This window comes from Oncorhynchus tshawytscha, linkage group LG25, assembly GCF_018296145.1.
Source record: "Oncorhynchus tshawytscha isolate Ot180627B linkage group LG25, Otsh_v2.0, whole genome shotgun sequence".
NCBI lineage: Eukaryota > Metazoa > Chordata > Actinopteri > Salmoniformes > Salmonidae > Oncorhynchus > Oncorhynchus tshawytscha.
Window position 1 is genome coordinate 32,701,693 of NC_056453.1, and position 14,601 is coordinate 32,716,293.

The 14,601-nt window shown below is 43.4% G+C and overlaps 1 protein-coding gene across 1 annotated transcript; it reads right to left on the reverse strand.

Moving 5' to 3' along the window:
* Nucleotides 1-763: 763 nt before the first annotated feature.
* LOC112247668 (MARVEL domain-containing protein 1) lies at nucleotides 764-2,097 on the reverse strand. The gene has a single exon (XM_024416479.2). It carries the CDS (start codon nucleotides 1,845-1,847, stop codon nucleotides 1,359-1,361), a length of 489 nt encoding a protein of 162 aa, XP_024272247.1. The 5' UTR covers nucleotides 1,848-2,097; the 3' UTR covers nucleotides 764-1,358.
* Between the last annotated feature and the right edge of the window lie 12,504 nt (nucleotides 2,098-14,601).

Genomic DNA, 14,601 nt, shown 5'->3' on the forward strand with positions numbered 1-14,601 from the left:
ATAGACCACTACTCATCTCGTCTCCCTGCAGACCACTTCTAAATCACTAATCATCAACCCTTCTCTTCCCTCCCCCTCCACATACACACCCTAAACCCCCACCGTTAATTCCTGTAAGAACTGCCACTTTCCCAATCACTATGATCTTCATCTCTCTCTCTGTCTCACTCACTCACATACACACACACTCACAGATATAACAATAATCACATAAATACATACCCACACACATACACAATTCCAGTCACAGAGGAAGTGATTACAGAGTAAAGGCACACACTCTTCTGTCTTTCATGTGGCTGTGTGGCATCCCAGCCACCCCTGCTGATTGGTTAAGCCAGTTTGTCTCAGACAGGAAGTAGCTGAGGGCTCCCCACCCCAATCTGCTCCCAACACCAATCTGGCTCTCGTTTGGGAAACCAACACCATCATCTGCACTTCAATACACACACTCACATAGACACAGACACATAAAAGTAGGGCCAGACAGAGTTTGCAGAGGCATACTTTTCAGATTAGAAAAAAACTCTGGAAATTGTTATTATTGGAAACAAACAGGACTACTGTAGGCAATGCTTGACTTGGACTGAAATAGGTTCCGGTACTCAATTATGTGTGCCGGTACACTTTATATGTAGGTTCAGGAGCTCCATAATGCTTTTGAGCTAATATTCTATAATAGGAACAGAAGCTCACGCAGCAGAACGTTTGAGATGCTGGTACTCAGCTCCGGCATTAATGACAGTGTTATTACCAAAGAAAAGAACCCTGACATTGGTTTTAATGCATCAACATTTGGTCTTAACATGAAGGACACTTTAATTAGGAACAGACTTGGTTTTGTTTTTGATATAGACAAAGATTCATTCTTGCTAAAAGAACACTTAAAAACATTAGCAACAAATATGGTGTAGTTATTTTCATATCAAAGGCATATAATCTCATGTCCTTGCTATTACAGCTTGTTGTAGGCTGAAAAGCATAAGGTATTTGTTTTTAAAGGCACAGATAACACGCCCATGCCTGGACTGGACATCTCAGAGCTTTGGAATGTTGTTGTCAGTCAAAACAAAAACACTGGAGTAGGCCTACCAAAAAAGTATTATAGTCCAACAAAAAAACACACAGATAAAAATATATACTTTGGTAAGCTACTGAAATGATACTGACATTAAATTACGGAACAGAATATGGACAAACCTGTAGGAGTTTGAGCCAAGAAGACACTCAGTTTTGGAGGACATAAAATACCCCCTCTCCACCCGTGTCCTCTCCCCTATCCAGGGAAAGCTCTTGCCTCCCTCCACCAGTCCTCTGCCCTATCCCTCACTCTGTTCCCCTGTGTCCTCCCTTCTCTCTCAAACCACCGTCTGCTCACCCCGGCACTTCCTACAGCCCACATACACCGCGGAGACAAGATACACCACAGCGCCCAGACATGCGAACACAGTGGCAGCCAGGTAGACTTTATACAGGCAGTTGTGTTTGTATTGCTCCAGGTTGCAGTATGCGTAGCGCTCCGTTTTGTAGATCATGACGCCGATCACTGGTAGATAAAGCACCGCGGCCGCGATGTCGTGAAGAAGGTTGCTAAGCAACCACCGGTCCCCTCCTAAAATGGGGACGAGGTCCTTCTTGTCCAGGAGAGTGATGAAGAAGGCGGCGAGGGTGAGGAGCCAGAAGAGGACTGCCACAAACAGGACGAAGTGGATGGAGCCTTCGTATTTGTTGGCGGCGATTGTGACCCATAGTCCAGCTCCGAATAGGATTTGGAGAATTCGGATGATGCCGAGAAAACTCTTGAGGAAGTCCCGGAAATGTGTGCTCACCTCCGGCTGGGGGGGCATCTCTGCTCCAGCGAACACTGGGACCTTTTACTGAGTAGAGCAGGGGAGTTCAATCTACCACCGACTGATAATAAAGACAGAAAAAACTGAAAAGTAAAAGGAAGGGTAGATTGACAAATAAATAGGTGGTTAGAAGTGTAATTTTTTTTCAGCGAGTTGTCTTTTCTTCTGCACAGTCCGGGGTTTTGAAATTAGGAGGATTGTGTGTGTTTCGTCTTTTCCGTTTCCTTTCCACTCCCCCCTCTCTCTCTCTCTCGGGGGTTGGGGTAGGAAACCGAAAGGGGGACGGATTCAAATTCAAAGACCGCTCCTCCTCTCAATTCAATGGACATTATTGCCATGGGAAACATATGTTTACATTGCCAAAACAAGTGAAATAGATAATAACCAAAAGTGAAAAACAATCAAATTAACAGTAAACATTACACTCACAAAAGAATATAAGCATTTAAAATATTATATTAGGACTATGTAGTGTTGTAACAATATGCAAATAGTTGAAGTACAAAAGGCAAAATAAATAAACATAAATGTGGGTTGTATTTACAATGGTGTTTGTTCTCTCTCTCACTCTCTGCCGGTCATATTGTGTGTGTGTGTGTGTTCGCTCAAGAGAGAGATTTGTTTGGCAATGTTAACATATGTTTCCCATGCCAATAAAGTGGCTTGAATTGAAATTGACTGAATTGAGAGACAGAGTTTTGCTGAGAGTTTGTTTGATTCGTGTTAATCTCTTTGTTCCTCATCAATCTCTGTTCTTTAAGCGCATTAAATCTGTTCACACTCCTGAAACAGTTTTCTTGACAACGTTAATACAACAATGTGTTTCGTTAGCTGACCGTATTAAAGTAGATTAAAAAAGTTGACAGTTTGACTAAACCATGCACTCTTTTCATGCCAAGTTGTCAAAAAGACACATGCTGTTTTCAGAGAGTAGCCAAAACCTTGGAATGTGATGCTTAAGAATAGAGCAGAAAATAATAACTGTTTATCTTGAAGGAACCTTGAGTTGGCTGAGTGTCAGAAATGTTTAGCGAGTCTGTTTTCCTGTTTTATGAGGAGACACTTCGCTCATGAAAGGCTCCTCCCCTGATTCTCAAATAATCTCCAGCAGTAGGTTACTTCCAAGAGGTTACTAATCCTTCTGATGCCCCTTGGTGGTTTACACACACACAAATATTTGATTTGACATACTGTACATACTCACACATGAACGCACGCACATACACACAGACTTACAAACAGCCTAATTGTGCACAATATTTTATACGCCATTAAAAATATATTTTTTAAACATTTATTTAACTAGGCCATACACACATCACACAACACACCCACAGACACACAGGGCATAGGTAATACACATTACACTATAGCCTTCTAAGATATGATGCAACATGTCAGTCTGATCATTGTAGATATGATTAGGTCAGGTCAATGGCTGGAGGTCATGGAAGCCAAAGGTCGTGCAGTAATCAATAGTCTTCCATCAGTTACTGAGTGCGTTGACGTCAGGGCAGAACACATAATGGCAACCTAAAGATGACGAGTTCACGTGGGTTTCTAAATATCAGCATGATGCCATGTCCCTTCTTGATGATGCACAATTATACAGTTTTATGTCATGAGTGCATTCAACTCTTGCAATCTTGTAACCCACTGTGAAAGTGTGAAGTTAGTGCGCATAGGGAGATGCCATACACTACAGGGACATTCCGTACCCAAGCAGGCAAAGGCACACACACACACACACACACACTGTAGGGGAGTGATTTTTGTCTCACACATAATCGGCAAGCCCGTCACACACAGCTTCGGGCCAGGAGCAATGACGTCAATAGATTAACTACGTGGCCGAGGGGCGGATCTTCACACCATGCTCCGCCCACAAACTCTGATTGCTCGAGAAAACATTCCATCCGGCCCTATAAGGTGGGGTTAATTTCCATGTCTGTTCTCATTGGTAGATAGGCACAGTGGTGTAGACCCGAGATGACAAAACTACAGAGTGCGGCCAATTGACAACACCGAGTGCACAGAGCCATTGATAAATCAAAAGGTCCTTTATTATCCATAACTGACCGGATGTACCGCAGTGCAGGACAGAACAAAATAACATAGAGAAAATGATATTGGAAAAAGCATAAGAACAACGTGTCACTATCGTTTTAGGGTAAGAACGTGTTTCCTAAAGTATTTGTTATTCCAGAGTTGTGTATTCGGCTTTTACGCACGAGACTATCCTTGACCTACATTGGCTGGGTAGAAGACTAATTTCCAAAACCCTTTGTTTGCAGCTGAAATACACAGTCGTTTCTGGCCTCATACCTTTACACAATAGGAGTCTAAATATGTGTGTTTTGATGCAGATTAACAAAAGAAAAAACAAACACGTTTACGTTCACCGGATAAAACAGGAAAAATACTCCAGATATAACAGACTGACCCTTGCCCCCCGACACAAACTATTGCAGCATAATTACTAGAGTCCTATCTGTGCATTTATTTTTAACCTTTATTTAATTAGGCAAGTCAGTTGAGAACAAATACTTATTTTCAGTGACAGCCTAGGAACAATGGGTTAACTGCCTTGTTCAGGGGCAGAACAACAGATTTTTACCTTGTCAGCTCAGAGATTGATCTTGCAACCTTTCAGTTACTAGCCCAACACTCTAACCACTAGGCTACCTGCCGCCCCATGATTGAATCGTTGACAACACACTATATTATAATATATAATAAACTACATTTCATGACATATGGGGTCAATTCATCAATATTCAGACTTAACACTTGTTAGGGCTATTGTCCTTTTTTCTCAATTTCCACCTGACTGACATGCCCAAAGTAAACTGCCTGTTGCTCGGGCCCTGAAGCCAGGATATGCATATAATTGGTACCATTGTAAAGAAGACACTTTGAAGGTTGTAGAAATGTTAAAATGATGTAGGAGACTATAACATAATAGATATGGTAGGAGAAAATCCAAAGAAAAACCAACCATTTGAGAGCCCATGCTCTTACAGTGGAAAGTATAGGGTCATTCTGAAATCGAGCTCTCAGGATGCAATTCCTATGGCTTCCACTGGGTGTCAGTAGTCTATGTTCAAGGTTTCAGGCTTGTTTCTTCCAAAACGAGGAGGAATGATATGCTTTACCACAGGGATAGACTTTGAAATTCATGTATGCGCGCGAGGAAGAGGACACGCACCTGCTAATATCGTTTTCCTATTGAACATACTTCCTTCCTTATAAAATATGATAGTTTAATTACATTTTAGGGTATCTGAGGATTAAAATAAACGTATTTTGACTTGTTGAAACAAAGTTTAGGGGAAGATTTTTGGATTCCTATCTTGGCATGTTGAGCGAGTGGATTACTCAAATCGATGGTGCCAACTAAACAGACTTTTTGGGATATAAAAAAGGATCTTATCTAACAAAACGACAACATGTTGTAGCTGGGACCCTTTGGATGACAAATCAGAGGAAGATTTTCAAAAAGTAAGTATATTTAATCGCTATTTGTGAATTGATGAAACCGATGGAAAAATATTTTGATGTAGGGCGCCGTCCTCAAACAACCACATGCATGCTTTCGCTGTAATAGCTATTGTAAATCGTACAGTGCAGTTAGATTAACATGAATGTTAAGCTCTTAACCGATATAAGACTTGTATGTTCCTAAATGTTGTGTATCCATTATTTTTATGATTATTTATTTGAACTGCGCGCCCTCCAGCTTCACCGGAAGTTGTCCCGCTAGCGGGATGCCTAGCCTTAAGAAAGGTCGCCTATCAAATCAAATGTATTTGTCACATGCTTCATAAACAACAGGTGTGGGTTAACATTGAAATGATTACCAACAATGCAGAGAGAAAGAAAATAGAGAAATAATAAAGTAAAACATGTAATAATAGATACACAATGAGTAACGATAACGTGGTTATTTACAAGGGGTACATTGAGGGTTATACACTACAAGACCAAAAGTAAGTGGTCACCTGCTGGTCGAACATCTCATTCCAAAATGATGGGCATTAATATGGAGTTGGTTCCCCCTTTGCTGCTACTACAGCCTCCACTCTTCTGAGAAGGCTTTCCACTAGATGGTGGAGCATTGCTGCGGGACTTGCTTCCATTCAGCCACAAGCATTAGTGAAGTCGGGCAATGATGTTGGGCGATTAGGCCTGGCTCTTCGGCATTCCAATTCATCCCAAAGCTGTTCGATGGGGTTGAGGTCAGGGCTCTATGCAGGCCAGTCAAGTTCTTCCACACCAGTCTTGACAAACCATTTTTTGTATGGAACTTGCTTTGTGCACAGGGGCAATGTCATGCTGAAACAGGAAAGGGCTTTCCCCAAACTTTTGCCACAAAGTTGGAAGCACAGAATCATCTAGAATGTCATTGTATGCTGTAGTAGTAAGATTTCCTTTCACTGGAACTAAGGGAGCCTAGCCCGAACCATGAAAAACAGCCCTAGACCATTATTCCTTCTCCATCAAACTTTACAGTTGACACTATGCATTCAGGCAGGTAGCGTTCTCTTTGCATCTGCCAAACCCAGATACGTCCGTCAGACTGGCAGATGGGGAAGTGTGATTCATCACTTCAGAGAATGTTTTTCCCTGCTCCAACACTCACTGGGTAGTGAATGTTGCAACCGAGGACAGACTAATTGTACGTGCTATGTGCTTCAGCACTCGGCGGTCCCTTTCTGTGAGTTTGTGTGGCCTATCACTTCACGGCTGAGTCGTTGTTGCTTCTTGACATTTCCACTTCACAATAACAACACTTACAGTTGACCGGGGAAGCTCTAGCAGGGCAGAAATTTGACGAAATTACTTGTTGGAAAGGTGGTATCCTAAGACGGTGCCATGTTGAAAGTCACTGCGCTCTTCTGTCCAATATTTTTTTAGCACAAAAAGGGTAAATGCAGATAGTCTGGGTAGCTAGTTGGTTAACTTCTGTATTTAACTAACTATTTAGTAGTCTTATGGCTTGGGGTAGAAGCTGTTCAGAGTCCTGTTGGTTCCAGACGTGGAGCATCGGTACTGCTTGCCGTGTGGTAGCAGAGAGAACAGTCTATGACTTGGGTGGCTGGAGTCTTTGACAATTTTTAGGGCCTTCCTCTGACACTGCCTGGTATAGAGGTCATGGGCCATCCTCTCTACCCTCTGTAGCGCCTTGCCGCTGGATGCCAAGCAGTTTCCATACGAAGCAGTGATGCCGCCAGTCAAGATTCTCTCAATGGTGCAGCTGTAGGACTTTTTCAGGATCTGAGAGCCCATGACAATTATTTTCAGACTCCTGCAGAGAAGAGGCGTTGTTGTGCCCTCTTCACGACTTTGTTGGTGTGTTTGGACCATGATGGATCCTTGACACAGAGGAACTTGAAGCTCTCGGCCCGCTCAGCTAGAGCCCTGTCGATGTGAATGGTGGTCTGGGGACCTCTTGGGGATGTTATTTGAAAACATAATGTTAACTTTCACTGCTATGCGGATGACACACAGCTGTACATTTCAATGAAACATGGTGAAGCCCCAAAATTGCCCTTGCTAGAAGCATGTGTTTCAGAAATAAGGAAGTGGATGGCTGCAAACTTTCTACTTTTAAACTCGGACAAAACAGAGATGCTTGTTCTAGGTCCCAAGAAACAAAGAGATCTTCTGTTGAATCTGACAATTAATCTTAATGGTTGTACAGTCGTCTCAAATAAAACTGTGAAGGACCTCGGCGTTACTCTGGAACCTGATCTCTCTTTTGAAGAACATATCAATACCATTTCAAGGACAGCTTTTTTCCATCTACGTAACATTGCAAAAATCAGAAACTTTCTGTCCAAAAATGATGCAGAAAAATTAATCCATGCTTTTGTCACTTCTAGGTTAGACTACTGCAATGCTCTACTTTCCGGCTACCCGGATAAAGCACTAAATAAACTTCAGTTAGTGCTAAATACGGCAGCTAGAATCCTGACTAGAACCAAAAAAATTGATCATATTACTCCAGTGCTAGCCTCTCTACACTGGCTTCCTGTCAAAGCAAGGGCTGATTTCAAGGTTTTACTGCTAACCTACAAAGCATTACATGGGCTTGCTCCTACCTATCTCTCTGATTTGGTCCTGCCATACATACCTACATGTACGCTACGGTCACAAGATGCAGGCCTCCTAATTGTCCCTAGAATTTCTAAGCAAACAGCTGGAGGCAGGGCTTTCTCCTATAGAGCTCAATTTTTATGGAACGGTCTGCCTACCCATGTCAGAGACGCAAACTCGATCTCAACCTTTAAGTCCTTACTGAAGACTCATCTCTTCAGTGGGTCATATGATTGAGTGTAGTCTGGCCCAGGAGTGGGAAGGTGAACGGAAAGGCTCTGGAGCAACGAACCGCCCTTGCTGTCTCTGCCTGGCCGGTTCCCCTCTTCCCACTGGGATTCTCTGCCTCTAACCCTATTACAGGGGCTGAGTCACTGGCTTACTGGGGCTCTCTCTTGCCGTCCCTGGAAGGGGTGCGTCACCTGAGTGGGTTGATTCACTGTTGTGGTCATCCTGTCTGGGATGGCGCCCCCTTGGGTTGTGCCATGGCGGAGTTCTTTGTGGGCTATACTCAGCCTTGTCTCAGGATGGTAAGTTGGTGGTTGAAGATATCCCTCTAGTGGTGTGGGGGCTGTGCTTTGGCAAAGTGGGTGGGGTTATATCCTTCCTGTTTGGCCCTGTCTGGGGGTGTCCTCGGATGGGGCCACAGTGTCTCCTGACCCCTCCTGTCTCAGCCTCCAGTAGTTAATATGTCGGGGGCTAGGGTCAGTTTGTTATATCTGGAGTACCTCTCCTGTGTGAAGTAAGTAAGTAAATATATATATATATATATATATATATATATATATATATCTCACTCACTCACTCACACCTGGTCGTGCTGCTGCTCCAGTTTCAACTGTTCTGCCTGTGTTTATTATTATTTGACCATGCTGGTCATTTATGAACATTTGAACATCTTGGCCATGTTCTGTTATAATCTCCACCCGGCACAGCCAGAAGAGGACTGGCCACCCCACATAGCCTGGTTCCTCTCTAGGTTTCTTCCTAGGTTTTGGCCTTTCTAGGGAGTTTTTCCTAGACACCGTGCTTCTACACCTGCATTGCTTGCTGTTTGGGGTTTTAGGCTGGGTTTCTGTACAGCACTTTGAGATATCAGCTGATGTACAAAGGGCTATATAAATAAATTTGATTTGATTTGGTCTGCGCAGCCCTCCATTTCCTGAAATTCACGACTTTGAGGGAGAGGTTGTTGCCCGGTCTCTAAGGTACTGCAACGCAATGCTAACGGCGTCACTACAGATTCGGGTTAGATCCCGGGCTGTGTTGCAGCCGTCTGCGACCTGGAGACCCATTTGGAGACGCACAATTGGCCCAGCGTCATCCGGGTAAGGGGAGGGTTTGGCCGGCCGGGATGTCTTTGTCCCATTGCGTTCTAACGACTCCTGTGATGGGCCGGGCGCATACACGCTGACATGGTTGCCAGGTGTACAGTGTTTCCTCTGACACATTGGTGCGACTGGCTTCTGGGTTAAGTGAGCAGTGTGTCAAGAAGCAGTGCGGCTTGGTGGGGTCATGTTTCGGAGGACGCATGGCTCTCGATCTTCGCCTCTTCCGAGTCCGTAGGGGAGTTACAGCGATGGGGACAAGACTGTAACTACCAATTGGATATCACAAAAAAGGGGTAAAATGTCATTTTAGTTGCCTGGTTTGCTAGATTGACATATACGAAATACATTTAAACAGATGGGTTTATTGGTTTAAAAATCACCAGTTATTCTATTTCGGACCCCCAAGCTGCATGATGTCGTGCAGCCTGTTGTTCTTGTGTGTTTATACTTTTTCATAACGACATGTTTGATGTTGGACGACAATAGAATGTTCATGATGTCACTGCGACAACTGTATACAGACATGTAGATAGAAGTAGTATAAACCGGCCTCTAGTCTGGAAATCATTTGTTAGAAAACTACCGTACTCAATATTTAGCACACAGCCTCACATGTGAATCATTAAAGAGATGTGTGGGGCAAAGGCTTAAGAGGGTGTGAACGATGCTGAATGGGTGTAGACAAAGAAGAGCTCTCCAGTAGGTTTGCCAAAACATTCTAGGTCTATTTTCTCAAAAGTGTGGTTACAAGTTTATCAACTTTAAAAGCAGAATTACTTTCCCATTTGTTCCTCAACTGCAGTGTATGATATATTATTTTCTAGCTCTGAATCTCTTATCCTATGTAAATCAAATCGAGGTGGTCGGTCACAAATGCTATGCAAATTGCCATTCTAATATGGCATTGCTGGTATGACCTTCTGACTCAACCTCCTAGTAGAACTCTTCTTATTTCCAAAATAAACATGAAGTTGGAAAAACAACTATGGGAAGTTCTTATTTGAGTTGTTAGTAATAAAAATTTTAAGGTGAATTGTTTTTCAAGAAGAGACAGTTCAAGGGTTAATGCAATATTTTACTTAGTGCAGCATTTCACTTACATTATTGATGTGTTGATGTGAGTCACCTTCGGTGCATAACATTCTAAAGTGACTTTCTCAGGTTGCCGTCTATTCTAGAACCTCAACAGAAACACAGTAGATAGACTTATCATACAATCTGAATTAACTGAATTAGATCAAATGCTGTCTAATTCCATATGGTGGAGAGAGAGAATGGCTACATTCCAAATAACCACACTAACATACAACTTCAAATGGAGCAATGTATTGGGCATGCTTTTTAAATGGAATTCTAGTATGGATATTGGAGCAGAGCCCTACTTTCCTCCAGTAGGCTACAGTTGACCTAGAGACACAGCCAGGTAACTACTGTACCTTACATAACTCTGATAATACAATTGCACTGCCTGCCACTATGTCAGTTCTTCATGTGTGACCAAGCAGACTTAATTAGATGACTGGTTCTTACCAGAATTACTGTATCGGTAGACTGGTTCTTACCAGAGTTACTGTATCGGTAGACTGGTTCTTACCAGATGCAGTGTAATGGACCGGGTTCCTCTCTCTGCTCCTCAAAGCAGGATTAAACCATCAAGGACAGGTAGACTGGCAGCAGCTTGCCTTGCACCCCACCGGGTTTCCCTTACAAAGGGCCTGGAGGTTTTCCTAAACCATAACCTGGCCGTAAAACAAATAAGGGCCCAGAGTTTCTCCTTGGCCAGGACATGCTTCAGTCACACCATCCTAAGTCTGTAACTGGCACAGTCATTCCTCTGAGTAAGATCAAGTTGCACCTAGAAACAAACTCGCATGAAAAACAATGCAAATGCAATGAGTGAGTGCTAGCCCTTAACCCTAACCTTTCATATCCTCCACAGGTAGGCCCATCTGGTGGGATCTTCTCACCACTCTTGGTGTCTCTCCCCTGGGGAGGATGGATGCGGAGGCAGCATCTCCGTCTCCCTCCTCCACGGTGGCGGGGCCCTCCACACAGTGGTGTCTGCCAGAGTGGAGGAGTAGGAAGGCGGGCTCAGGGAACATCTCTGACTGGGTGAGTTTGTTATCGTTTAAGATGTGGATATTCAGTCGGCAGATCCGAAGGTAAAAGGTTCAGCACAGGGATTGACAGGTGAAGGTTTTTAAGGTAAGGTTAGAACTAAGGAGGTGAGGTTAGGGTAAGCATCAAGGTTAAAAGTCATTCAATCTGACAGCTGTAGTAATTGTAAAAGAGAATGTGTTCTTACTTCTCAATGACTTACCTGGCTGAAAAGAGTCAAAATAAAACTGCCAATTATGTATGGAATGTATTTACCATGGGTAAACAGGTGACCGTGAATCTGTGTCAGCTGCAGGAGTTGTGCACGGCGGAGGGCCCAGCTGGGCTCCCAAGTGGCGCTGCGGTCTAAGGCACTGCTTCTCAGCGCAAGAGGCTCCATCACATCCGGCTGTGATTGGGAGTCCCATAGGGCGGTGCACAATTGGCCCAGCATCGTCCGGGTTTGGCCGAGGTAGACCGTCATTGTAAATAAGAATTTATTCTTACCTGACTTGCAAAGTTAAATAATATAAGTGTATGTATACACATACACACAGTTGAAGTCGGAAGTTTACATACAGTTAGGTTGGAGTCATTAAAACTCATTTTTCAACCACTCCACAAATTTCTTGTGAACAAACTATAGTTTGGGCAAGTCGGTTAGGACATCTACTTTGTGCATGACAAGTAATTTTTTCCAACAATTGTTTACAGATTATTTCACTGTATCACAATTCCAGTGGGTCAGAAGTTTACATACACTAATTTGTCTGTGCCTTTAAACAGCTTAGAAAATTCCAGAAAATAATGTCATGGCTTTAGAAGTTTCTGATAGACTAATTGACATCATGAGTCAATTGTTGGTGTACTGTGGATGTATTTCAAGGCCTACCTTCAAACTCAGTGCCTCTTTGCTTGACATGATGGGAATATCAAAAGAAAATCAGCCAAGACCTCAAAAAAACAATTGTAGACCTCCACAAGTCTGGTATATCCTTGGGAGCCATTTCCAAACGCCTGAAGGTACCACGTTCATCTGTACAAACAATAGTACGTAAGTATAAACACCATGGGACCATGCAGCTGTCATACCACTCAGGACGGAGACGTGCTGTCTCCTAGAGATGAACGCACTTCGAGCGAAAAGTGCAAATCAATCCCAGAACAGTAAAAGGACCTTGTAAAGATGCTGGAGGAAACAGGTACACACAAGTATCTATATCCACAGTAAAACGAGTCCTATATTAACATAACCTGTAAGGCCGCTCAGCAAGGAAGAAACCACTGCTCCAAAACTGCCATAAAAAAGCCAGACTACGGTTTGCAACTGCACATAGGGACAAAGATCATACTTTTTGGAGAAATGTTCTCTGGTCTGATGAAACAAAAATAGAACTGTTTGGCCATAATGACCATCGTTATGTTTGGAGGAAAAAGGGGGAGGCTTGCAAGCCGAAGAACACCATCCCATCCATGAAGCACGGGGGTGGCAGCATCATGTTGTGGGGGTGCTTTGCTGCAGGAGGGACTGGTGCACTTCACAAAATAGATGGCATCACGAGGCAGGAAAATTAAGTGTATATATTGAAGCAACATCTCAAGACATCAGTCAGGAAGTTAAAGCTTGGTTGCAAATGGATGTTCCAAATGGACAATGACCCCAAGCATACTTCCAAAGTTGTGGCAAAATGGCTTATGGGCAAGAAAGTCAAGGTATTGGAGTGGCCATCACAAGGCACTCATCTCAATCTTATTGAAAATTTGTGGGACAAACTGAAAAAGCGTGTGCGAGCAAGGAGGCCTACAAACCTGACTCAGTTACACCAGCTCTGTCAGGAGGAATGGGACAAAATTCACCCAACTTATTGTGGAAAGCTTGTGGAAGGCTACCTGAAACATTTGACCCAAGTTAAACAATTTAAAGGCAATGCTACCAAATACTAATAGGGTGTATGTAAACTTCCGACTTCAACTGTGTGTGTGTGTGTGTGTGTGTGTGTGTATACACACACACACACGTTATATTATATGTATTATATATAATGTACACGAAAAGTTTTGGCATGGGTCCTCAGATCCTCAAAAGGTTCTACAGCTGCACCATCGAGAGCATCACTGACTGTTATGGCAACTGCTCAGCCTCTGACTGCAAGGCACTACAGAGGGTAGTGCGAATGGCCCAGAACATCACTGCGGCCAAGCTTCCTGCCATCCAGGACCTCTATACCAAGAGTTGTCAGAGGAAGGCCCTAAAAATCGTCAGAGTCCAGCCACCCTCGTCATAGACTGTTCTCTCTGCTACAGCACAGTAACCGGCAACGGAGCGCCATGTCTAGGTCCCAGAGGCTTCTAAACAGCTTCTACCCTCAAGCCAAATGGCTACCCAGACTATTTGCAGTGACCCCCCTCCCTCCCTCCCCTCATTACACCACTGCTACTCTGTTGTCATCTATGCATAGTCACTTCAATAACTCTACCTACATTGTACATACTACCTCAAATAACCGGTGCCCCCGCACATTGACTATGTATGGTACCCCCCTGTATATAGTCTTGCTATTGTTATGTTACTGCTGCTCTTTAATTACTTGTTACTTTTATTTCTTATTCTTATGCTGTTGTTTTTTTAAACTGCATTGTTGGTTAGGAGCTCGTAAGTAAGCATTTCACTGTAAGCATTTCACTGATTAGATTTTAAACTGGATCTCAAGATGGGGAACTGGAACCCGGTTGTTGTCTCATGTGACTCTTGTGAGCATCAATACAACATTTTGATTCGAGGAGCATCAGCAGAAAGAAAGTAGAGGAAAATTTTAAACTGGATCTACAAGATGGGGAACTGGAGATTTGATGGCCTCTGTTGTTCCAAACACTCGTTTGTCTCATGTGACTCTTCCGCACGACATATGAGCATCACGTACCAGACATTGAACCATAAATGTCGAGGAGCATCAGCAGAAAGAAAGTAGAGGAAAATTAGTTGATTTCAACTGGAGAGATTTAGAAGAAAGTCAACACTTAGACGTTCTAGGTAGAGCTGCCGTTTCCCCCTTTTGTACACACAGGCTCTCAGTAGAGCTGCCGTTTCCCCCTTTTGTACACACAGGCTCTCATTAGAGCTGCAGTTTCCCCCTTTTGTACACACAGGCTCTCAGTAGAGCTGCCGTTTCCCCCTTTTGTACACACAGGCTCTCAGTAGAGCTGCCGTTTCCCCCTTTTGTACA

What these genes read in the sequence shown, in the direction of transcription:
- LOC112247668 (XM_024416479.2), bottom strand. Translation starts at nt 1,847, where the DNA reads ATGCCCCCCCAGCCGGAGGTGAGCACACATTTCCGGGACTTCCTCAAG.